This window comes from Pongo abelii, chromosome Y, assembly GCF_028885655.2.
Source record: "Pongo abelii isolate AG06213 chromosome Y, NHGRI_mPonAbe1-v2.0_pri, whole genome shotgun sequence".
NCBI classification, from domain to species: Eukaryota; Metazoa; Chordata; class Mammalia; order Primates; family Hominidae; genus Pongo; species Pongo abelii.
Genome location: NC_072009.2, coordinates 4,456,490 through 4,481,573, shown reverse-complemented (window position 1 = coordinate 4,481,573; position 25,084 = coordinate 4,456,490). Strand labels below are relative to the sequence as shown.

Below are 25,084 nucleotides of genomic sequence, written 5' to 3'. Positions count from 1 at the left end.
CTCCTAACAAGGGTGTCAGCCTGTCTTTTGAGGACTTGAAACCAGGCATTAACTTCTCTCTAGTTAGAAAAGTCCTAAATCACATCTTCTTCCATTATAAGCCTGTTTATCTTCATTGAAAATCTATTGTTTACTGTAGCCACCTTTATCAATGATATTAGCTAGGTCTTCTGGATAACTTGCTGCTTTACCTTGCACTTATTTATATTATGGAGATGGCTTCTTTCCTTCTCCCTCATAAACCAACTTCTGCTGGCTTCAGACTTTTCTTTTGCAGCTTCCTTACCACGGTCAGCATTCATAGATTTGAAGGGGTTTAGACCGTTTCTCTGGGTTAGGCTTTGGCTTGAGGGAATATTGTCAGTGATGAGAGCCTTTATCCAGACCACTAAAACTTTCTTTATATCATCAATAAGGTTATTTTGCTTTCTTAACATTTGTATGTCCATGGGAGTAACAGTTTTACTTTCCTTGGCCTTCACAACTCAGCTAACTGGTACAAGAGGGCTAGTTTTTTGACTGTCTTGGCTTTGGACATGCCTTCCTCACTAAGTAATTGTTCTAGCTTTGGATTTAAAGGGAGAGATGTGGCTTGGTACAGTGGCTCAGGCCTTTAATTACAGCTCTGTGGGAGGCCAAGGCGGGAGGATTGCTTGAGCCCAGGAGATGGAGACCATCCCGGAAAACATAGCAAGACCCCATCTGTACCAAAACTACAAAAATTAGCAGGGTATGGTGTCATGTGCCTGCATTTCCAGACACTTGGGAGGCTGAGGTGAGAGGGTTGCTTGAGCACAGGAGGACAAGGCTGCAGTGAGCTGAGATTGCATCACTGCACTCCAGCCTAAGTGACAGAGTGAGACCCTGTTTCAAAAAATAAAAAATAAAAAAAATCCATAGTAGAACTTCTTTCAAAATTATGAGTTAATCCACAAATCTCAGGTGAGAGATATGCAACTCTTCCTTTCATTCAAATACTTGGAGGCCATTGTAGGGTTTATTAGGTGGCCTAATTTAATATTTTTGTGAGTAGGGAATATGGAGTTCTAAAGAGAGGGAAAAAAATATAAGGACTAGATGGTGGAGCAGTTAGAACACAGAACATTTGTTTATTAAGTTGCTGCCCTGTCTGTGGTGCCCCCAAACAATGATGATGGTAACATCAAAGATCCCTGATTACAAATCAGTGATACAATATGAAAAAGTTTAAAACAATTGAGAGAGTTAGAGAGATGCAAAGTGAACACATTATGTTGGAAAAGTGGACTTGCTTGCTTGATATCTAGGGTTGCCACATACCTTCAATTTGTAGTAAACATAGTGTCTTTGAAGTTCAGTAAAGCAAAGCACAATAAAATGAGGTATATCTGGACTACATGGTAATTCAGTCTGTGCATGTACGTTTATTTGCAGTGCTATAAATTCACGATACTGCTTTCTTTGTGGTTTCAGTTACTTGGGGGCAACTGCAGTCCATATTAAATGGAAAGTTCCAGAAATAAACAATACTTAATGTTTTAAATTGCGTGCCATTCTGAGTAGTGTCATGAAATCTTGTCCTGTTCCACTCCATTCGACCAGGATGTGAATCATCTCTTTGTTCAGCATATCAACACTGTACACGTTACCTACCCTTTATTCACTTAGTTGCTATCCCTCAGTTATCAGATCAAAAAAAAAATTACTGAGAATTCAGGACTATTGACAGTTTGAGGCATCCAGTGAGGGTCTAGGAATATATCCCCTACAAATATGAGGGACTGTTGTAGTTAAAGCTAGTGCACAGATAAATTGCATTAGGTAGTATGGAAATCAGAGGAAAAGGAAAAAAACAATTACTACTTTACAGTTACACCAAATCTCATTGCTATTTCAATAAGACATAATGACATATTTTAGAAAATATCTTCAAGTAATATTTGCACATATTCCCTGGAGAACACCACTACTATGCAAGCTGTTCAATATTTATCCTAGTGGAAGGAAAGGACTAGCAGACTTTAAATTACCATTAATTGAAATACAATGTGACATGAGCAAGTGTCTTGTGAGGGCCAGCACATTAGAGACTCAGATAATAGAAGGAATTTGGAAGGAGAAAGGACAGGTAAGGAGTGGCTGGAGAATAGCTTATGAAGAGGTAGTGTAGCAGGACAAGCCACAGACAAACCCCTCAGACACCAAGTTAAAGAAGGAAGGGCTTTATTTGGCTGGGAGCTTAGGCAAGACTCAGGTCTCCAACAACCGAGCTCTCCAAGTGAGCAATTCCTGTCCCTTTTAAGGGTTCAGAACTTTAAGGGGGTCCACGTGAGAGGGTCGTGATCGATTGAGCAAGCAGCGGGTCCATGACGGGGGGCCGCCTGCACCAGTAATCAGAACGGAACAGAACAGGACAGGGATTTTCACAGTGCTTTTCCATGCAATGTCTGGAATCTATAGATAACATAACCGGTTAGGTCAGGGGTCGATCTTTAACCAGGCCCAGGGTGCGGGCTGTCTGCCTGTGGATTTCATTTCTGCGTTTTTACTTCTTTCTTTGGAGGGAGAAATTGGGCGTAAGACAATTTGAGAGGTGGTTTCTTAGTAGAATGAAAGTGAGGCCTCATTGAAGGACCTGCTTTATCTGATGGCACAGTAGAACTATTAAGGTTTTGATATACAGATATAAATTTCTTGAAACTTTTTTTATTTTTATTGATTAATATACTTTATTTTTTAGAACTGTGTTAGATATATAGAAAAATTACACAAAATATAAAAAAGCTCCCATTTCTTTCCTCATCTCTCATGGTTTCTCCTATTAGCCATGTGTTCTAGTTACAGAAGTCTCTCAACTTTTTGTTTGTCCGAGAAAATTTTTTCCCTAGTTTTTGAATGGTAATTTTGCTGAAACTCCAGTTTGCGTTTTTGTTTCAATACTTTAAACATTTCTGTCTAGTCTTCTTTTGCATGGAGTCTTAGTTCATTCAGAACGCTATAACAAAATACTGTGGACTAGGTGACTTATAACAAAGAGAAATTTCTCACAGTTTTGGAGATTGAGAAGTCCAAGACCAAGAGCTAGCCTACTTGGTGTCTTGTGAGATGGTTCATTTATGTTACTTTCTTGCTGTGTCCTCACATGGTGAAATGGGCAAGGAGTATCTCTCAGGCCTCTTTTTAAGGACACTAATCTCATTCATGAGGGCTGTACACCTTATGACCTTATCCCCTCCCAAAAGCCCAGCCTCCTAATAATTTCACCTTGGTGATTCAGTTTCAAAATAGGAATTGGGCGGTAAGGGTGGGCACAAATATTCACTCCTTTAATGCATATGTTGGCAAGAGACGTCAGATGTAATTCTTGGCTCCTCCATAGTTAAGCTGGGGTGTTTTTTTTTTCCTTAATTTTTCTCAGGATTTTTTTCATTGCCTTTGCTTTTTTACAGTTTACGTATAGAAGTGTATTGTAGTATTTTTTGTTATTTATGTTGTTGGATATTCTCCTGAGTTTTCTGGGTCTATCGTTGGTTTCTGTAAGGTCAGCTGAGAGAAACAACAAAAGAGAGAGAGCAAGACCCAAGTTCAGTCGAACTTTTAGTAAACCTGCCGGCTGCTTTACCACAGACAAAGGAGGCAGCAGCAGCCATGTTACAGAACAAGGGATTGACACTGAGGGGGGAAGTTTGAGGGAGTTCTTTGGTATGGCCACATCGCAGGGTTGTTTGTTGCTCGTTGATTCTGCCACATAACACCTTGTGACATTTATGGTACCAGAGGGTATAGTTAAATTTGCTTATGCTTCCCACAACCTCCCGCTGTGCAGTCTGGATGGTTTGTAATTGGGGTTTGTTTTTCTGCAGCCAGGCCTGGTAAGTAAAGTCAGCTGGCTTTACCTGCTGGCTCTACCAAGGCACCTAGATAAGGGCTTAGAAATGTAAAGAGGCTTGGGGCAGCACAGAGAGGAACTGCAGAGTGGCAAGGGGTGGGCAGCATCAAGAAGCTTTTTGGGGCAGTTTGTCCCTAAAAGTTTCAATCCTTAATTTTTAATATGCTCAGGCATTATGGCTCAAATATTTCTTCTGTTTCTTTTCTCATTCCCATTTTAGTATTCCATTTCATGTTTGTTACACTTTTTGGTATTTTTCTATGCTAAACCTGTGTACTGGCTAAAAGGATCTGAGGTAAATAGGCTTTCAGTTTGAGGTTCACGTTAATCAGACTATTAGCCTGTGTTTATTGTTTACCAAGGATGTAAATGTAAGAGGCTACTATTTGATCTGGTGTTTTTGGTTTGTTTTCCCTGTTATCATATTTTTCCTAGAGATTACTGCTTATGTAAGATCTGAATCATGCAGTTCTTTCAGTTGTATTCACCCATATTTTGCAGGTGTTCTATTGATGAGGTGATAAAGTGTGTGGGAAGGAAGTGTTCTGTATTAGTTGCCTGCCTGTCTTTTAATGAGACTTTACCTTTTGGCTGATTCCTTCACAAGTGCTGGTCAGCTTTTTATTCCCCATTAGATAAGCAGGAAGGCTAGAGAGGCTTGGCATTGAGTATTGTCTGTCTGTCATGTTGTTTAGGTTATAATAAAACCCTAGCTGTGTTAGGCTCTGGCCAAATACTAGAGTGATTTCCCTGAGTCATGCCTTTTTAAGAACGGATGCTCAGGAAACATTTCAGAATGTTTACTTTGCCTCTTTTCCTGTTAGAAGGTGTAGAGTTGTGTTTTCTAGTCTTTACTGTAAGATCCTATTAGGGCTTCTGGAGGTAAAACTTAGAAAAATATGGAGGTTCCCTAAGACTTGGCCTCCCTGAAGCTTCTGACTCTCAAAAACTGAGCATCCAGCAATTTTTCAGTTACAGTTTAGGTTTTTCTCTTAGTGGTTCCAGCAGCAGTTTCTGTTCACTGCCGTTTGCTCTGGTAAGTTGTGATACTATGGTAAGACGTGATACTATGGTAAGACATGAATCTATCAGCCTGTGTGTTCAATTTGGGTGGCAGCAGTAAGTTAACCAGTCACTTCCCTTCTCTTAATCTTGGGTAACTTACCACCAATCTGTTTTCTATGTATATGGATTAACGTATTACAGACAGTTTATACGCATGGAATAATACAGTATGTGACCTTTAGTGTCTTCATTCTTTCACTGGACATTGTGTTTTCAAAGTTAGGGAATATATGCTGTTAACCCTTCTAAAATGAAGGTTGAACAGTGCTGGACTATAACATTTCAGTTTTCTTTTGTAAGTTTTTGATCAATAGGAATTGAGTGAGGAAAATAAGAAATTTGTGTGAAACAGGCAGTTTGTACATCTACCAGCTTTTCCTTTTGATTTCCTCTTGATTTCTCTTGTAGCTGTGTCCTGATCATCATACAAAAGTTAGCTCCTCAAAATAAGTTATACTCTTTTAAAAATAAGTATTATTTGTATTGTTGTATTATTATATATTTTTTCCTTACAGTATTGATTAATGGTTGGATAAATTCGCCCATGTGGGAACCCATGGATACAAAGGGCTGACTGTATCTTCGTTATTCTCTCAGATCCTCCTCCAGGAGTTTCATCAAATATCACAGTCTCAAGGATATCAGCTTTTTATTATCTTTCTGTTCATAATGTAACTCTTTCCTTTTGTCTCCAGCATTCTCTACCCTCTTCTCTGATAAATTTTTCTGTAAGGTCCGTATCAAAACATCATCTAATATTATATATTCTAAATTATTTCCTTTCCTTTTTGTTTATTTAATCAGTTGGGTAAAATAGGGAGTTAGGCTGTTTTTATTCTGTTTTATCCCTTCAGCCTGAAAAAGTTAGATGTGGCCAAACTGGGTACTCAATAAAAACGGCTTCAAGGAACAAAAAGCTGCCATTCAGTCTAAAACAGAGACTGTCCTTCCTGAAAGTATTTGAAGATTAAACTTAAAAATTGCCTTAAAAATTTATTTTGAAATGGTTAATTTTATGTGTCAGAATTGGTAGGGTAAGAAGCTCAGTTATTTTATCACAGGAAATGTTGCAGGACAATCAAAGACTGGAGAGACCGAAAAAGGTTCAGGAGGGTTTATTAAGGTAATCACCGGCACAGCCGGACATATGGCTAGAAAGTCTGAGTCCCGAACAAAGGGCTTTTCCTACTTTTTTTTTTTTTTTGAGACAGAGTCTCACTCTGTCATCCAGGCTGCTGTGGGGCAGTGGCACGATCTTGGCTCACTGCCAACTACCCCTCCCAGATTCTCGCCATTCTCCTGCCTCAGCCTCCCGAGTAGCTGGGACTGCAGGTGCCTGCCACCATGCCCAGCTAATTTTTTTATATTTTTAGTAGAGACGGGGTTTCACCGTTGTAGCCAGGATGGTCTCGATCTCCTGACCTCGTGATCCGCCCGCCTCAGCCTCCCAAAGTGCTGGGATTACAGACATGAGCCACTGTACCTGGCCCTCCTACTTTTAAACATCTAAAAGTGAGAACTACGTGAGGCAGGAAGCAAGTTACAGAAGTGAGAAACAAAGGCAGTTAAGCATTATGACATTTCTTACATCTTGAGAAAAACGTCTTGCAACCTAAACTTAACCAGTCTTGTAACCCTGCAGCCGTGCTAGGGAGGTAAGCAGGAACTCTCTGGGCCTGTAATAAACTTTGAGTAGTGTGGAGTTGGGGAGTATAGATAAGGTCCACTGATTACAAAGAGAAGACAGGCTGTAAATGTTCTCTTTTAACTTGAGTGTAAGTTGGGGGATGGGAGGTCACATTTTGCAGCAACTTTTAAGAGGATTTAAAAATTTCTACTAGTACTACTAATAGGTTATAGTTGGTTTAATTAATTCCTTCTTCATTTCCCCTCTTTGGTGCCCCACACAAATGTTGATTAGTAAAGTGCACCACAGTTAGCTATTTCTTCTTGAGTGGGTACATACTCATCTTGGGATACTGGTTGGTGCTTTTGCAGAGCCATTATTTGGGTGGTCTGTGTACTGTTGCTTCTGTGGTGGATTGGATGCTTCTGATGAGAAGTGGCAGGAGACAAGGAATAAGCAGGCATCCACTTATTACGGTGGTAACATGATTGATTTAGTGTTGGGAACTGCAAAAGGGATTAAAGTCTGACACAGAGGAGTTGTCTATAAAGCTTCCCATTGTGTTCTATTTTCGGATTCTTCAAGATATTGTTGACCTAGGCAAGTTGTTGCCCCTCCCTGGTTCTGAAAGGCCTTGTCCCAATGGGTGATGCAGTATTTTCCAATGATGGGGTTCCTTAATAGCCAAACACTTGGATATGCATTGAATTTGTAACAAATTCAAGCAAGGTAAAATTTTCTTGTGACGTCAATTCTTTGGCTCCCCAGGGTCATTGACTTCCCATATTAGTACCTCCACATATATAACATACAGTAACTCTTAAATTGTCAGCAGTTCTTTCGGCTAGCTGGGCAAACAGGTTTTCAGCTGATATAGGAGGAATTTGATTTTTTGATACTTCAGGATTAAAGTGTTCATTGAAAGAAGTATAAAACCTAAAGTGTTGCATTGGGCTAACTTGAACTTGGGTCCTTTGGGTTTTCCTGGTAATGATCAGAGGAATACCAAGTCCTAGGAGAGCTCTTGCCTGATCAAAGGTGCATATTTGACTTTAGTATTGTCAGATTGAGTGGGTTGCAAGTTCCAGTTGTGCACCCTATCTTCACCTCTTGGCTGGCAAACAGAGCAACCCTTCCTGTGTATAGGTGCTGATAAATTCATGTGTAGTCCACTGATTATCACAATCAGGTCACTCCTTTTTGGATTCTCCTATTATGGCCTTGGTGGCTCTGCTGCCGACTCTTTCTTTTGCTAGATTTTTACAGATGGTCCCAATATTATTTAGTTTACTGAGATGTGAAGCTTGGCAGCCATCAAAATGTATGGAGACAGGGCCTTTATGCGAGTGAAGGAGTACTCCTATTTTGTTTAGACGTTTACCAGTGCCTGTTTCTGTGGGCTTTGTATATGATGGCATTAGGAGTTTGCCAGTTTGGACTTCAAACCAGAAGTCATAGAACACGAACTCTGGGTCATTACATACTTGGGGCTGCCTGTTTCCAGGATCACAGACTAACTAGTCTGGTTATAGACAGAAGTTCTTGTGTGAGTCCCTGTCCACTCATAGTAGGTCTGGTATAACATAGTCTAGTCATACCTTTTCTGGACCAGGCTTCTGTCATACAGAGGTGACAGTCATCTTGGTCCCCTTTTATAACCATAGGTGCAAGTGTCAGTGGCTTCAGTATTACCAATATGATTAAACTTATACTATGCATGGGCACCCTTCTGGGCAGAAAGCTTGGCAGCATTTGCAAAGATAACATGACAGTGAAATAATCAGTACAAGTAAGAGTTTAACTATGCTTGTAAATTCAGTCCACATTTACTTATCTATTATTGACTTCCTCAGGCTTCAACCATGCATAGACTAGTCACCTTCCGGTTGTCTGACTAGAGCAGGGCTCAGTGTTTCCTTAAGGTTCAGCCGTGCTTGGACCGACCAGCCTCCGGTATGGTCAGAGCAGGGCAGTTGTCCTTGTCAGCAGTGGCATGGTTTTGCCGCAGAATCAACTGTTTTGGGTATTCTGGGTTTTGTTGACTGGCCCGCGGGTCCTGAGTTACGGTTGCTGCTGGTTTCAGCTGGCTGTGATGAACCCAAGGTGTGATACCTGCAACTAACAGCAGTGGGGGTAGATGAGATCACAATATGGGGACCATTCCATAAAAGCCCTAATGTGGTTGGGTTCCATTGTTTGATGCAGACAGAGTCTCCAGGTTGGAAGGGATGTACTGCATCTGTGAGGCTAACAGATATTCTTTCTCTTACCCACCTTTGTATTTCCTGCATGGCCTCACCTAAGGCTTGCATTTGCCTTCTTCAGGTTAATTCCCCAATTTCTTTTAAATCCCCTTTTATCTAAGTTATGATTGTGCATGGTCAGCCAAACACCATCTCATAGGGTGAATACCCAGTTAATTTAGTAGGGTGCCCCTGACTCACAGAAGGACCATGGGCAGCACCTGATTTCACCTTAGATAAGTTTCCTGGCAAAACTTCTTTAACAGCTGTTTTCAGTGTCTCGTTCATTCTTTCAACTTTTCCAGAATTCTGTGGGCAATAAGCTGTATGCAGATTCCATTTGATTTTTAACATCTGTGTTAGCTGTTGTACTATCTCTGCCACAAATGCTGGGCCATTGTCTGATTCTAAAGTTAGAGGCAGTCCAAATCTAGCAATAATGTCCTTTAGTAAGATCCTGGTTACATCCCGAGTTTTCTCTGTCCTGGTGGGAAATGCCTTGACCCACCTTGAGAAAGTACAGACAAACACTAGTACAGACAAACACTAGCATGTACTGGTAGCCTCTGGCTTGAGGCAGCTCGATAAAGTCCACAGGCAGGTTTTCACAGGGTGTAGTCCAGTTTCTTGAATCCCTGGGGGCGATGTTGGCCCCTGTCATGGATTGTTTTGGGTACAAGTTCAACATTGCTCACAAATGGCTCAAGCGATGGCAGTTAGGCGCGAGACATAGAAATGCCATCCTACAAGAGTGTCTAATGCGGTTTTTCCCATATGTGTTCCTTGATGAAACTGCTTTATGAACCGGGTGGCTGTTGCTTCTGGGCTGGCAAGCCTCCCATCTGAGAACTTTAACCAACCTTCTTTCTGGTAACTTCCACTCTCCTGCTCAAACCAAGCCTTTTAATTAGAGGAGTAGTTAGGGGGTTCTGTAAGGGGAAGCTCCAGTAAGGGCATGGTAAGGGTTTGCTCTTCCTTCTTAGTTACCTCCATCATTGTAGCTCTTTTGGCTTCTCTGTCTGCCTTCCTGTTTCCTCTAGCTTCGTCACCTCCTGCTATTTGATGCCCTTTGCAATGGATGACTGCTACTTCTTTTGGAGCCCATACAGCTTCTAAGAGCTGCACTATTTCCTTTTTATTTTTGACTTCCTTTCCTTCAGTAGTTAATAATCCTCTTTCCTTACATATGGCTCCATGGGCATGCAAAATGGCAAAAGCATACCTTGAGTCAGTATAGATGTTTACTGACTTTTCCTTTGGCCACGAGCAATGCTCTAGAGAGGGCTATTAGCTCAACTCTTTGGGCTGAAGTTCCGACCAGCAGAGGGCAGGCTTCAGCTACTGAATTCAGTGTTTCACTGTGTATCTAGCCCTTCTGACACCTTCAGATATGAAGCTGCTTCATATCTGAAGTTTCATATCTGAAGTATCATATCAGTAAAGTATTCAGCATCTGGGTTTTTTAAGGGCTGGTCCTTTAAGTCTTTTCGGCTTGAGAAAACCTCATCTACCATTTCCGCACAACAGTGATACCCTGGGCAACACAACGGGGGCTTTCCGTGCTCTGCCTATTCTTTTGGCAGCAGTGTGCGTGGATCTAGAGTATTCACAGTCACCAAGATTATGTAGGGGTTTTCACACAAAAGTCCTTGATATCTTAACATCCTAGGGTTAGAAAGCCAGCCATGCCCCTTCTGCTCCATCAGGGTGACGATTTTATGGGGCACCTGAATTATCAATCTTTTTCCAAATGTGAGCTTGTTAGCATCTTCTGCTAACAGGGCAGTGGCTGTCAGTGCTTTGAAACATGGAGGCCATCCCATAGCCACAAAGTCTAGTCGCTTGGACAAACATGCCACTGGCCAGTACCATGACCCTAGTGTTTGTACCAAGACTCCTATAGATACTCCTTTTCTTTCATAGATATACACATAAAAAGGCTTTGTCTTGTCTGGCAGTCCTAATTCCAGCGCGTGGATCAAAGCCTTCTTGATTTCCTTGAAGGCCATGTCCTGCTCTTTTCCCCACAGTAGGGGTTCTTTTCTGCCACTTTGGTAGCCTCATACAGTGGTTTTGCCAAGAGCGAGTAATTTGGAATCCAAATGCGACAGAAACCAGCTGCCCCTTTAAACTCCCGCACTTGTTGTCTAGTGTCAGTTTGAGGAATGCCGCAAACAGTCTCTGTTCGCTCACGTCCACTCTCACGCTGCCCTTGAGAGATGTTAAAGCCAGGATACCTTGCTCTTTGGCCACAGATTTGTGCCTTTTCCTTAGGCACCTTATAGCCAGCCTCCCACAGAACATCAAGGAGGCTTTTATGTACCTTGAAAGCACTCTTCTTTTGTGTGTGCATAAATCATCTATGTACTGCAACAGGACACAGCGGCCAGTTCGTGGCATGAAAGCCTTCAGGTCTGAGACAAGTGCGTCCTCAAAAATGGTTGGGGAATTTTTAAATCCTTGAGGGAGTTTGGTCCAAGTATACTGTGATGAGCCCCACTCAAAGGCAAAGATGCTCTGGCTTTCAGGAGCTAGTCAGATGCAGAAGAATGCTTCCTTTATATCTAAGCGTGTAAACCAAGCAGTGTCAGCAGGAATTCAGCCAAGCAGTGTATGGGTTGGGCACAATGGCATATGATGTAGCTGCAACTTTATGTATGGCCTGCAAATCCTGTACCGTCTGGTAATCTCCAGAGGGCTTTAACACCAGTAGCAATGGAGTGTTCCAAGAAGAGGCATATCTTTCTATTATCCAAATTTAAGGAGCTGGACTATATCCTTTGTAATCCCATGGGTGGCTTTGCTGGGATGGGATGCTGACCGATTCGCACTGGTAAGTGTCCCGCAGCAGTTCCACCACTACGGGGGCCTGATTTATGGCTAGCTCGGGGGGTTGTCTGAGCCCACACCCCTGGCAGCCTGAAAAATAATTCCATATACATTGCCTCATTTTCCTGCTGGCAAAATGCATCTTTACAAATTTTGCATCTCTCATAGTCTCCATTCCTCTATTGTGGGGATAGTAAGGGTCATTATCATGGCTCTTCTTTGACCTAGGTTTAGAGTCATATCCCCTTCTCGGGTAAAGGAGATTTGTGCTTGCAATTTCTGGAGCAAGTCTCTTCCTAACAAGGGCACCAGGCTATTTGGCAAATATAAAAATTCGTTTTGGACTTCCTGTCCTACAGGCACACATCTTTTAGATTTGAAGCAAGGCCTCTTTTCTGTTACTCCTGTAGCTCCAATTATATTGACATTATTTTTAGACAGTGGTCCAATTGCTTGAGTTACTACCAAATGCTCCACGCTAGTATTGACTACAAAGTCCATTTTCCAGCCGCCTACCTCCATTGAGACCATAGGTTCCTCAGGGCCTAATGAAATGGAGTCTGTCTCAGTTCTCATAATAATCATTGATTCCTGCCAGTCTGACTAAATCTGTGTCTGACTTGTGAACCCCTTGACCGTCCGCAGGGGGTTCTGGCGAGCCATTTTGTCCCTGATTGTTGCCTTTATACTTTTCTCTTTCTGGGCATTCATTCTCCAGTGTACCATCTGCTTGCATCTCGCACATTGATCTCTCTCAAGCCTAGGTCAGCCCTCTTGTCCTGGCTTAGCTTCCTGGTTTTGCCTTGCTTGTCCTCCACCACAACCATGTCCTCTCACAAAACCAGTTTCTCCTCCAACTAAGGCCACCGCCAGCAAGTCTGCCTTTTCCTTAGCTCTGCATCTAGCTTTTCTCTTGGCCTCCTCATCCTGATTTAGAAACACCTTAGTAGCCACTTGGATAAGCTGGATAATATTCATGCCTTCAAAACCTAACTTCTGAAGCTTTTGCTTTGTGTCTCCTTGTGCCTGACTTAAAAATGCTGCATTAACCATACACTGATTACCTGCAGCCTCTGGGTCAAATGGTGTGTAAAGCCGCTAAGCCTTGCAGAGCCTCTCATAAAATTCACTGGGACTTTCATCTGGCTCTGGAGGACCTCTGAGACCTTTTTGATATTGGTGGCCTTTTTCCCTCCAGCCTTTATTCCATTTAGGAGTGCCTTTCGATACCGTTGCAAACTTTGTAGCCCTTGAGCCTGGTTAGAGTCTGGGTCAGCGTCTATCGGGAGTGCTTATGCCTACAGCCTGGTATCTCCTGTGCCTGAGGGTGCATTGTTCTCCAGCCACTGGAGAGTGGCTTATATAACTCTATGGCGCTCTTCCATATTAAATAATGACAGAAGAAGTTTGCAATCAGCCCAGGTAGGATTGTAAGTTAGGAAAATAGACTGCATTAGATCTATAAGAGCCTGAGGCTTCTCTGTATAGGAAGGAGTATGTTGTCTCCAATTTAAGAGATCAGTAGTAGAGAAGGGCTGATAAACAAAGAGCTGTTCTCCCCCTTGGACTTCATTCTATGCATTTAAATAAATTTATCCCCGTGTTTCTCAGAGGGGTGTCTGCATTGCTCGGGCACGGCCTGACCTAAGGTGGTCGACCTCATCCCCCTGGAGTTTCTCCCTTGGCTTTTCAGGCAAGGACTCTGGCTTCTCTCTGCATGGTGTTGTCTGAGGGGTGCTTTCTTCTGAGTCTGAGTCTCCGGAGGCGGCCAGGGCAGCATCCTTCCTGTCTAAGCCTTCTTTGCCAGGGATGGATAAATTGGTGCATGGGGGGGTGGACTTTCTAACTTTTCATTTGGAGCCTGTAGGACAGGTTTTTTCTGCTTTTCCTGTGACTTCTTTTTCTGATGGCTTGCAGTCTTCCTATGGTTCCTGGTTTTGTCTGGGCCATTAGAGTCTTACAGTAGGTCTCAAAGCAGGCCTGCAGCCACTTAGTGTGGCTTTGAATTACACTTAGCCAGGAGTTGATATAAGGAAACTGATCTGGGCACCCAGGCTGTTCTCCAGCCCCATGACTACCCGGAACACTCAGCCAATTATTTCCTTGTCTGTTGTCCCTGTGGCTGGCCACCCTACATTAAAAGACAGCCAGTCTGTCTCACAAAGGGTTCTCTGTTTCTGTGGAGTTAGTTTAACCCCATAATCACCATTAAAACCTTTTTTAAAGTTTTTCATCATGCACTCCAGTGGAGTAGGCTTTGATACTTTTCCTCCCACTTCCCCACTCACAGCACGCTTTCACCTTTGCATCCACCAGTCCGGGTCCTATTATGGGAGGTTCAGACACTGCTTAGCCAGGAGCATGCCTTAATTCCTGTCACAGCTCACTGCAGCCATGGAACTGGTCCTGTGGGCCATATGCAGTGTCCTAGGTCTAGTTTTTCTCACACTTGCCTCGGAGCACACAGTCCATGCTAAGAGATCTGTGCCTCCCCACATCACACCCCACCTTGGTCTCTCCCGAGACCGTCTCACTTGCACACACTTTCACACACCTCCCCCATTCCTGAAACAGTTTTCCTTTCTGACCAACTTGTGAGCCCCGCCCACATCTGGTGTCAGTTAGGGCGTGAGTTTCATCTGGGTCAATGGGCCTCTCCTGGTGTTCCCAACCCTCTTGGGTCAGACTAGTCATCATGCCCTGGGAGGTAATCAGGCTGCCCTTCTATCCTTACGAAACAGGTCTTGCCTTATGGCCCAAACCTTAGCACGGTTTAGATGTCTGTGCACTGCTTCCATGACTGCCCTGCAACACTTTCTAGCGCTTCCACTTGCGCTGTCAGGGGAAGGCTCTGGAACGTGGGAGGGCCATTCTCCTTCTAGGCTGAAACTCTACTGGTGGTGCTAAGGACCCCAGAGCTCTAGCCCACAGGCAAAAGAGATAGAAAATCTGCTGTCTCCAATCCCGGCCAACGCCCCCAGAACTGTTGCAGGGCAATCAAAGACTGGAGAGACCGAAAAAGGTTCGGGAGAGTCTATTAATGTTATCACTGGCTCAGCCAGACATATGTCCAAAAAGTGTGAGCCCTGAACAAAGGGCTTTTCCTACTTTTAAACATCTAAAGGCAGGAACTGCGTGAGGCGGGAAGCAAGTTACAGAAGCAAGAAGCAAACGCAGTTAATCAGGCATTACAACATTTCTTACATCTTGAGAAAAACATAACTTGCAGCCTAAACTTACCGGTCTTGTGACCCTGCAGCCGTGCTAGAGAGGTAAGCAGGAACTTGCTGGGCCTGTAATAAACTTCGAGGAATGTGGAGTTGGGCAGTATAGGTAAGGTCCACTGATCACAAAGAGAAGACAGGCTGTAAGTGTTCTCTTTAACTTGAGCATGAGGGGGGCGTCACACTTTGCAGCAACTTCAAGAGGATTTTAAAGTTTCCATTACTACTGCTATTAGGTTATAGTTGATTCCATCTTCACTCGATGTTCTCTGAAGGTGCTCTGTAGATAGGATTAACATTTATGGCCAGTCGCAGGGGCTCATGTCTTTAATCACAGCACTTTGGGAGGCCAAGGCAGGTGGATTACTTGAGGTTAGGAGTTTGAGACAAGCCTGGCCCACATGATGAAACCCCATTCTTTTTTTTTTTTTTTTTTTTTTTCCATTTTTGAAACAGAGTCTTGCTCTGTCACCCAGGCTGGAGTGGAGTGGAGTGGCATGATCTTGGCTCACTGCAACCTCTGTCTCCTGGGTTCAAGCGATTCTCCAGCCTCAGACTCCCAAGTAGCTGGGACTACAGGCACACACCACCTTGCCCAGCTAATTTTTGTATTTTTATTAGAGACAGGTTTTAGCCATGTTAGCCAGGCTGGTCTCGAACTCCTGACCTCAGGTAATCTGCCTGCCTCAGCCACTCAAAGTGGCTGGGATTACAGGCATGAGCCACCACACCCAGCCATGAAACCCCGTTTCTACTAAAAAAAAAAAAAATTAGCCAGGCATGGTGGCACTTGCCTGTAGTCTCAGCTGCTTGGGAGGCTGAAGCACAAGGGTCGCTTGAACATGGCAGGTGGAGGTTGCAGTGAGCCAAGATCACACCGCTGCACTCCAGCCTGAGCAGCAAAGCAACACTGTATCTCAACAAAAAAAAAAAAAAAAAAAAGGATTAACATAATTAACTGACTTTATAGAGATTACCCTATATCTATTTGGTATCATATTATGTTTTATAATAGAATTTTTATGGCTCTGTCTCATACATTTAATTGAGTCATTTTGAGTTAATTTTTGTACATTGTGTGAGAATATCCATTTTGCATAAGGATATTTGATTATTCCAGCATCATTTGTATAAAACTCTTATTCTTCCCATCTTGGCAAGTGTGTCAACAATTAATTCATAATCTATATGTGAATGCATTTATGGACTCTTTTGTCCTACTCCTGTATATAGTTTTTCTTACACCAATTCTACACAGCCTTGGTCACTATAACTTTATAGTAAGTTTTAAAAATAGGTAAATGTAACTCCACCTTTTTTGTTATTTGTCTGTATTCTGATAGTATGGTGTTACATTGCTTGATTTTCACATGTAAACCTACTGGCTTTCTGAGATAAATCCTCATTTGTCTTGGTGCATAATTATTATATATTGCTGGGTTTGACATGCTAATGTGTTCTTAAGGATCCTGTTGTCTATATTCAAGGGAGATTTTTTTTCAGTGATATATTTTACTGGCTTTCACTGATGTTAGAGTATTACTGGCTTTCTGAAATGACTTAGTAAATGTCTGTCCTGCTGTATATCCTGAAAAGATTTTTGTAAGATTTAGTATAATTTCTTCCTAAAATGTTGTTGATAGGATCTCTGGCGGTATAATCTCTTTTCTTTCTACTTTGCCAAGTTTATATTTACTGTTATGATATATTTAGGTGAAGGTTTTTTTTAAGTGTTATCAATCCTTTCAAAGACCAGTTGTATATATTTTTTAACAAATTTTTCCATTGGTTTTGTGTTTTCTATTTCAGTAATTTTTTTTTCCTTCTAACTTGTGTTATTTATTCCCTTGTATTTATTTTTGGTTTGATATTCTCTTCATAACATCTTAAACTGGTATTTTATCTTTTTGATCTTAGACCTTTATTCTTTGATAACCTAAGTGCTTGAAACTATAAAACTTTCTAAGTATTGCATTAAACTAAATTTTGATATGGTATGCTTTTATTTTTGTCAAGTTCAAAGAATTCTCTAATTTATTTTGTCATTTCTTAACTTGGCCCATAGGAAATTTCTATTTCTGTTCAGTTTTCACACATTTGGGTATTTATAGGATTGTATGTTTTTGATATTTGATGTAATTCTTTTTTCAGAAAACATACTTTGTGTGATTTCAGTTCTTTTAGTTTTATTGAGACTTTTTTTGCATAGTCTGTGGCTTATTATGAATGTTATTCCCTGTAATAAATATACTTAATGTATTAAGTATAATAACCCTACATGTTTTTCCACATCTAAATTTTGAGATACACTTTTATTCAGCTAAAAATGTATGTCAGAATTGAACAATTTAAACTTTAAAAAGCCTAATGTGAAGAAAATTGTTCACGTATTAGCAAATCAAATTAAGCAGGCAGGTTAAATCATTTTCTCTAAAAATACTAACCACTTTAATCTGTTGATTATGGGAACTTTTAAATGATTTTGAGATTTGGCTTAAATTATGTTACACAAAATTTAGTTTATTTATGGTGGCTTCCTTAACATTTTAATCCTCAAGAGTTTTCTGTGTATGCATTTGAGCTCCCATGATATTAAATTTCAATTTTTTTTTTTTAGGGTATTCATAAAAGTCAGAGTCCGTGTTTGTCAGGACCTAATGAAGAACAACCTCTGTTTTCCACTGGGTCAGCCCAGTATCACCAGGCAACTAGCACTGGTATTAAGAAGTCGAATGAACATCTCACTCTGCCTAGTAATTCAGTACCACAGAGGGATGCTGACAGTCACCTCTCCTCTCATACTGCTACCTCAGGTGGACAACAAGGCATTATTTTTACCAAAGAGAGCAAGCCTTCAAAAAATAGATCCTTGGTGCCTGAAACAAGCAGGCATATTGGAGACACATCTAATGGCTGTGCTGATGTCAAGGGACTTTCTAATCATGTTCCTCAGTTGATAGCAGATGCTGTTTCCAGTCCTAACCATGGAGATTCACCAGATTTATTAATTGCAGACAATCCTCAGCTCTCTGCTTTGTTGATTGGAAAAGCCAGTGACAGTGTGGGTACTGGAACCTGTGACAAAGTCAATAATATTCACCCAGCTGTTCATACAAAGACTGATCATTCTGTTGCCTCTTCACCCTCTTCGGCCATTTCCACAGCAACACCTTCTCCTAAATCCACTGAGCAGACAAGCGTAAACAGTGTTACCAGCCTTAACAGTCCTCACAGTGGATTACACACAGTCAATGGAGAGGGACTGGAGAACTCACAGAGCTCTACAAAAGTAGACCTGCCTTTAGTTAGCCACAGATCTACTTCTCAGATCATACCATCAATGTCAGTGTCTATATGCCCCAGTTCAACAGAAGTTCTGAAAGCATGCAGGTTAGTGTGGGAAAATACATCGCAAAATGAAAATGGTCAACTACTGGCCAGATGAGACAACTAAAATGTGATGTGATATGTTAAGAAATGTAACATGCTCAAAAGATTTATAGAGTCACTCGTATAAAACAACAGTGTCATAAGGAAATTTATTATGTTGAAAGTTGTGGGGTTTTTTTTTTTTTTCTTTAAGTTCTGGTATACATGTGCAGAACGTGTAGGTTTGTTACATAGGTATACATGTGCCATGGTGGTTTGCCTCACCTGTCAACCTGTAATCTAGGTTTTAAGTCCCGCATGCATTAGGCATTTGTCCTAATGCTCTCCCTCCCCTTGCCCACAGCCCTTGACAGGTCCTGGTGTGTAATGTTACCCTTCCTGTGTGCATGTGTTCTCATTGTTCAACTCCCACTTAGGGGTGTAAATAATGTGGTGTTTGTTTTCTGTTCCTGTGTTAGTTTGCTGAGAATGATGGCTTCAGGCTTCATCCATGTCTCCACAAAGGACATGAACTGATACTTTTTATGGCTGCATAGTATTCCATGGTGTGTATGTGCCACATTTTCTTTGTCTAGTCTATCACTGATGAGCATTTGAGTTGCTTCCAAGTCTTTGCTATTGTAAATAGCACTGCAATAATGTGTGCATGTGTCTTTATAGTAGAATTATTTATAATCCTTTGGGTATATACCCAGTAATAGGGTGGCTGGGTCAAATGGTATTTCTGGTTCTAGATCCTTGAGGAATTGCCACACTGTCTTCCACAATGGTTGAACTAATTTACATTCCCACCAACAGTGTAAAAGCGTTTTATTTCTCCACAGCCTCGCCAGCATCTGTTGTTCCTGACGTCTTAATGATCATCATTCCCCCTGATGTGATATGGTATCTCATTGTGGTTTTGATGTGCATTTCTCTAATGACCAGTGATGATGAGCTTCTTTTCATGTTTGTTGGCAGCGTAAATGTCTTCTTTAGGGAAGTTTCTGTTCATATCCTTCGCCCAATTTTGATGGAGCTTTTTGTTTTTTTTCTTATAAATTTGTTTTAAGTTCCTTGTGAGAAGTGTTCATACCTTTTGCCCACTTCTTTGATGAGGCTGTTTTTTCTTGTAAATGTGTTTACGTTCCTTGTAGTTTCTGGATGTTAGACCTTGGTCAGATGGAAAGATTGCAGAAATTTTCTTCCATTCTGTAGGTTGCCCGTTCACTCTGATGATAGTTTCTTTTGCTGTGTGTTGGGGTCCAGCCTCATCACCACCCATGGGTACCCGAAGTTCAATGGCGACAAAGAAATGAGAAGAGACAAATTAAGAGTTCATAAAGGTGGAAGCCAGGGGGCCAGTGCAAAATGTGGAGGCTGCAAAGGCTTAGAGTTCTGGGCTCCACACTGTTGAGTACAATCACTTAGATCTAAGAAGCAGACGTTCAGGGCGAAACGGTGAAAGGGAGGCAGTGTGTCATACACGTAATCTTACAGCAGTGGATGTTTAAGTGAATGTCTTTTGTGCTCAATCAGCATATCTTTAACTTATTGAAGAGCAGTGGTGGGAGCAGGCTTAACTAGGAGGTTGCATGTCCGGCCACATTCCAGTGCTTCAAAGGAGTGTCTTTCTCCTTGAACACAGTGTTTCTGGATAAGAGAGGAGGTCTTGCTCAGAGCATGGGAACATAATGGCGATAAGAAGGCTTTCCTCCTCAGAGCCCTCTTGTGGCTTTCCACAACTTATTGTCCCATATTTTTACGGCCAGTTTATACAGGCACTCCATAAGCCTTTCCCCAATAGCTATGCAGAAGCTGTTTAGTTTAATTAGATCCCATTTGTCAATTTCAGCTTTTGTTGCATTTGCTTTTGATGTTTTAGTAATGAAGTCTTTGCCCATGCCTATGTCCTGAAAGGTATTGCCTAGTTTTTCTTCAAGGGTTTTTATGGCTTTAGGTTTTACATTTAAGTTTTAATACATTTTGAGTTAATTTTTGTATAAGGTGTAAGGAAGGGGTACAGTTTCTGTTTGCTCCATATGTCTAGCCAGTTTTTCCAACACCATTTATTAAATAGGGAATACTTTCCCCATTGCTTGTTTTTGACAGGTTGTCAAAGATCAGATGGTTGTAGATGTGTGGTGTTTTTTCTGAGGCCTCTGTTCTGTTTCATTGCTCTATATATCTGTTTTGGTACTGGTACTGTGCTTTCATTACTGTAGCCTTGTAGTATAGTTTGAAGTCAGGTAGTGTGATGCCTCCAGATTTGTTCTTTTTGCTTAGGATTGTCTTAGTTATGTGAGCTCTTTTTTTTATTCCATATGAAATTTAAAGTGGTTTTATCTAATTTGGTGAAGAAAGTCAATGGTCAATGGTAGCTTTATGGGTACAGCATTGAATCTATAAATTACTTTGGGTAGTTTGGTAATTTTCACTATATTTGTTCTTCCTATCCATGAGCATGGAATGTTTTTCCATTTGTTTGTGTCCTTTCTTATTTCCTTGACCAGTGGTTTGTAGTTCTCCTTGAAGTGGTGCTCATAAGTTGTATTCATAGGTATTTAATTCTCTGTAGCAATTGTGAATGGGAGTTCATGCATGATTTGGCTCTCTTTGTCTATTATTGGTGTATAGGAATGCTTGTGATTTTTGCACATTGATTTTGTATCCTGAGACTTTGCTGAAGTTGCTTATCAGCTTATAAGCAGTTTTGGGTCTGAGATGATGGGGTTTTCTAAATATACAATCATGTCATCTGCAGACAGAGACAATTTGACTTCCTCTCTTCCTGTATGATTACCCTTTATTTCCTTCTCTTGCCTGATTGCCCTGGCCACAGCTTCGAATACTATGTTGAATAGGAGTGGTGAGAGAGGGCATCCTTGTCTTGAACTGGTTTTCAAAGGGAATTGCTTCCAGCTTTTGCACATTCCATATAATATTGGCTATGGGTTTGTCATAAATAGTTCTTATTATTTTGAGACATGTTCCATCAATACCTAGTTTATTGAGAGTTTATAGCATGAAGGGATGTTGAATTTTATCAAAGTTTTTTTGCATATCTTGAAATAATCATATGAGTTTTATCATAGGTTCTGTTTATGCGATGGATTACGTTTTGTGTTATGTATTGATTTAACACAATGTATTGATTTGTGTTATGTTGAACCAGACTTTCATCCCAGGAATGAAGCCAACTTGATTGTAGTGGATAAGCTTTTTGATGTGCTGCTGGATTCGGTTTGCCTGTATTGAGGATTTCTTCATCGATGTTCATCAGGGATATTGGCCGGATTTTTTTTTTTTTTTTTCTTGTGTCTCTGCCAGGTTTTGGTATCAGGATGATGCTGGCCTCATAAAGTGAGTTAGGGAGGAGTCCCTATTTTTTTATTGTTTGAAATAGTTTCAGAAGGAATAGTACCAACTCCTTTTTGTACGTCTGGTAGAATTTGGCTGTGAATCCTGGCCCTTGGCCTTTTTTGATTGGTAGGCTATTTATTACTGCCTCAATTTCAGAATTTGTTATTGTTCCATTCAGAGATTGGAGTTCTGCTGGTTTAGTCTTGGGAGACTGTATGTGTCCAGGAATTTATCCATTTCTTCTAAATTATCCTGAAGTGCGTTTTCCAACTTGGTTCCATTCTTGCCATCAATCCCAGCTACACCAGTCAATCATAGGTTTGGTCTTTTCACATAGTCCCATTTTTTTTTGAGGCTTTGTTCATTCCTTTTTATTCTTTTTTATCTAATAGTGTCTTCACTCCTATTTCAGTAAGTTGATCTTCAGTCTCTGATATCTTTCTTTCAATTGATCAATTCAGCTATTGATTCTTCTGTATGCTTCACAGAGTTCTCATGCTGTGTTTTTCAGCTCCATCAGGTCATTTATGTTCGTCTGTAAACTGGTTATTCTAGTTAGCATTTCCTGTAATCTTTTATTAAGGTTCTTCCCTGCATTGGGTTAGAACATGCTCCTTTAGCTCAGATGAGTTTGTTATTAACCACCTTCCAAAGCCTACTTCTGTCAAATTGTCAGTCTCATTTTCCGTCCAGTTTTGTGCCCTTGCTGGAGAAGAGTTGTGATCCTTTGGAGAGAACAGGCATTCTGGTTTTTAGAATTTTCAGCATTTTTGCACTGGTTTTTCCTCATCTTCGTGGACTTATCTACCTTTGATCTTTAAGGCTGATGACCTTTGGATGGGGCTTTTGTGTGGAAGTCCTTTTTATTGATGGTGTTCTTGCTCTTTGTTGGTTTTTCTTCTAACAGGCCCATCTTCTGCAGTGTTCTGGAGATTCACTCCAGACCCTTTTTGCCTGGGTATCAGGTGCAGGCCACAGAACAGCAAAGATTGCTGCCTTCGTCCCAGAGGGTCACTGGCTTGATGCCAGCTGGATCAGTCCTGTGTGAGGTGTCTGTTGACCCCTATTCGGGAGGTCTCTCCCAGTCAGGAGGCATGGGTGTCAGGGCCTCACCTGAGGAGGCAGTTTGTCATATAGCAGTGCTTAAGCCTTATGCTGGGAGAATCCTTTTTGTCAGGATCAACTGCTCTCTTCAGAGCTGTCAGACATGAAAGTTTAAGCCCGCTGAAGCTGTGCCTGCAGCCACCCCTTCCCCCAGGTGTTCTGTCCCAGGGAGATGAGAGTTTTATCTGAAAGTCCCTGAGTGGGGCAGCTGCCTCTCTTTCAGAGATGCCCTACCCAATGAGGAGGAATCTTGAGAGGCAGTCTGGCCCCAGCCTCTTGGCTGCGCTCTGATGAATTCCACCCAATCCAAACCGCCTGGCCTCCTTAGCACTGCCAAAGGGAAAACTGCCTGCTGAAGCCCCAGTAAAGCAGATGCCTCTCCCTGTACCAAGCTCAGTCATTCCCAGGTTGACTTCAGACTGCTGTGCTGGCAGTGAGAATTTCAAGCCAGTAGATCTTAGTTTGCTGGGCATTGCTGAGTGAGACTACTTGGCTGCCTGGCTTCAGCTCCTTTTCCAGTGGAGTGAATGGTTCTGTTTCTCTTGAGTTTTGGGCACCAGTGGGGTGCGAAGAAAACTCCTGCAACTAGCTCAGTGTCTGCCCAAACAGCCGCTCAGTTTTGTGCTTGAAACCCAGGAGCCTCATGGTATAGGCACATGAGGGAATCTCCTGATCTGCGGATTGCAAAAACTGGTAAAATTATAATATCCAGGCCAGGTAGCACAGTCCCTCATGGCTTCCCTTGGCTGAGGGAGGGAGGTCCCTGGGCTCTTTGCACTTCCTGAGTGGGGTGGTGCCCCCACCCTGCTTCTGTTTGCCCTCTGTGGGCTGCATCCACTGTCTTACCAGTCCCAGTGAGATGAACTGGGTACCTCAGTTGGAAATGTAGAAATCACCCTCCTTCTGTGTTGTTCTCGCAGGGAGCTGCAGACTGGAACTGTTCCTATTCGGTCATTGTGGAAACACTGTGGTTTTATCTTATCACTGTATTAAATATGGAAAACATTTTTCTGTTAACTGCTTTATCTGTGAGATTATGTCTTTGTTTAGTGTTACAAACTTTTATTGGTTGTTAGGATTGTCAATTTCTGTGTGATAGACCTCATTCTGGGAATTGAAAGAGAATAGGGGAAGTCCTTACATAGGGAACAGCAAAGCCTGGAATATCCTATTGTTTGTTTCCTTTTTAGTTAGAGCTGTAGAATGTTAAGAGTAGGAATAGGCCTTACTGATTATTAAGGCTAGTCTTTGCTTACATTTGAGAAAACATTTTGTCAGACTCTAGAAGTGATATAGTTTCCAGGAGAGACAAGAAATGCAGGGAGAATGCCAGCAATGATAGACTATCAGCCAGTCTAGTGAGACTTGCTATATTGGGCTTCTTTTTTTAAGCAATGGAGGTTTACATGTTTGTTTAAAAATTGGTTTTCATTCCCTTCCCACAAAAAAGAATCAGGAACACTTTCTTTGATATTAAGCCAACACATTGATTCCCCCAAAGAGCCTAATCTACCTTTTTGAAAAAACAGCTTTATTGAGATATAATTTACATACTATATGGTTTGGTCATTTAGTGTTTATAGTTCATTTGGTTTTAGCAGATTACCAGATGTGTGCAATCATTATCATGGTCAGTTTTACAGCGTTTGTACTACCTAAAAAACAAACCTGACATAGACTTTAAACACAATAAAATTAAATCTTAATAAGTTACCTTAACTCTTATAAATGTTCTGTATAGAAGAGTATAAAATGTAAGTGAAAGTCATTTCCCATGCCAAAAACACATACTGTATTACTTCTATATTTTTAGTAACTAAACTTCAAAATTTTAACAATAATATATTGGTTTTATTAGATTCATAAAAGAGCTTTCTGAAATTAGATGCAAATTAACAGAAAATAAATACCCTATAACTAGACAATCTAAACATTATTTTTAATCTACTTTGGTCATTTTATTAAAAAGTTTTTAAACTTCAAATTTGAGAACAATTTTTGCCTAATGCTTATATAACTTTTCCTGCTACTGTGAGATCTTAAGATGTTACATGTTTCTTCTCTATGACTGTATCTAAGCGTTGATTAGACTCTCAGGCATTTAGATTATTTTATTAGAAACCATCGTGTGTCAGCCATTAAATGTATATTAACTGATCAGCTTCTAAGATGAAATCAAAATTTCTTGCTTTTATATAATTTATGGTTGCAACAACCTTGGGGAGCAGTAATGGAGTAGTGATGATAATTTTTTTTGCAAAATAAAAATTAAATAAATTGATATGTTTTATATTTCTTAAGGGACTATAGATTTTAATCGTCTATCTCATTTTGAGGTGTATATAAACAATCACTTTATAGTAAAATGCATTCTTAAAGAGTTATTTTTGGG

General features: G+C 41.1%; 1 protein-coding gene across 30 annotated transcripts in view; it reads left to right on the top strand.

Annotated features, from left to right (window-relative positions):
* Positions 1–25,084, top strand: part of LOC129053431 (histone demethylase UTY) — a 234,424-nt gene that overhangs the window by 124,683 nt on the left and 84,657 nt on the right. For all 30 annotated transcript variants that reach the window (XM_063721447.1, XM_054545477.2, XM_054545474.2 and 27 more), the window contains one exon: positions 17,474–18,246. In XM_063721447.1, coding sequence (XP_063577517.1) covers positions 17,474–18,246 — 773 coding nt within the window. The remainder of the gene's footprint in view (positions 1–17,473; positions 18,247–25,084) is intronic.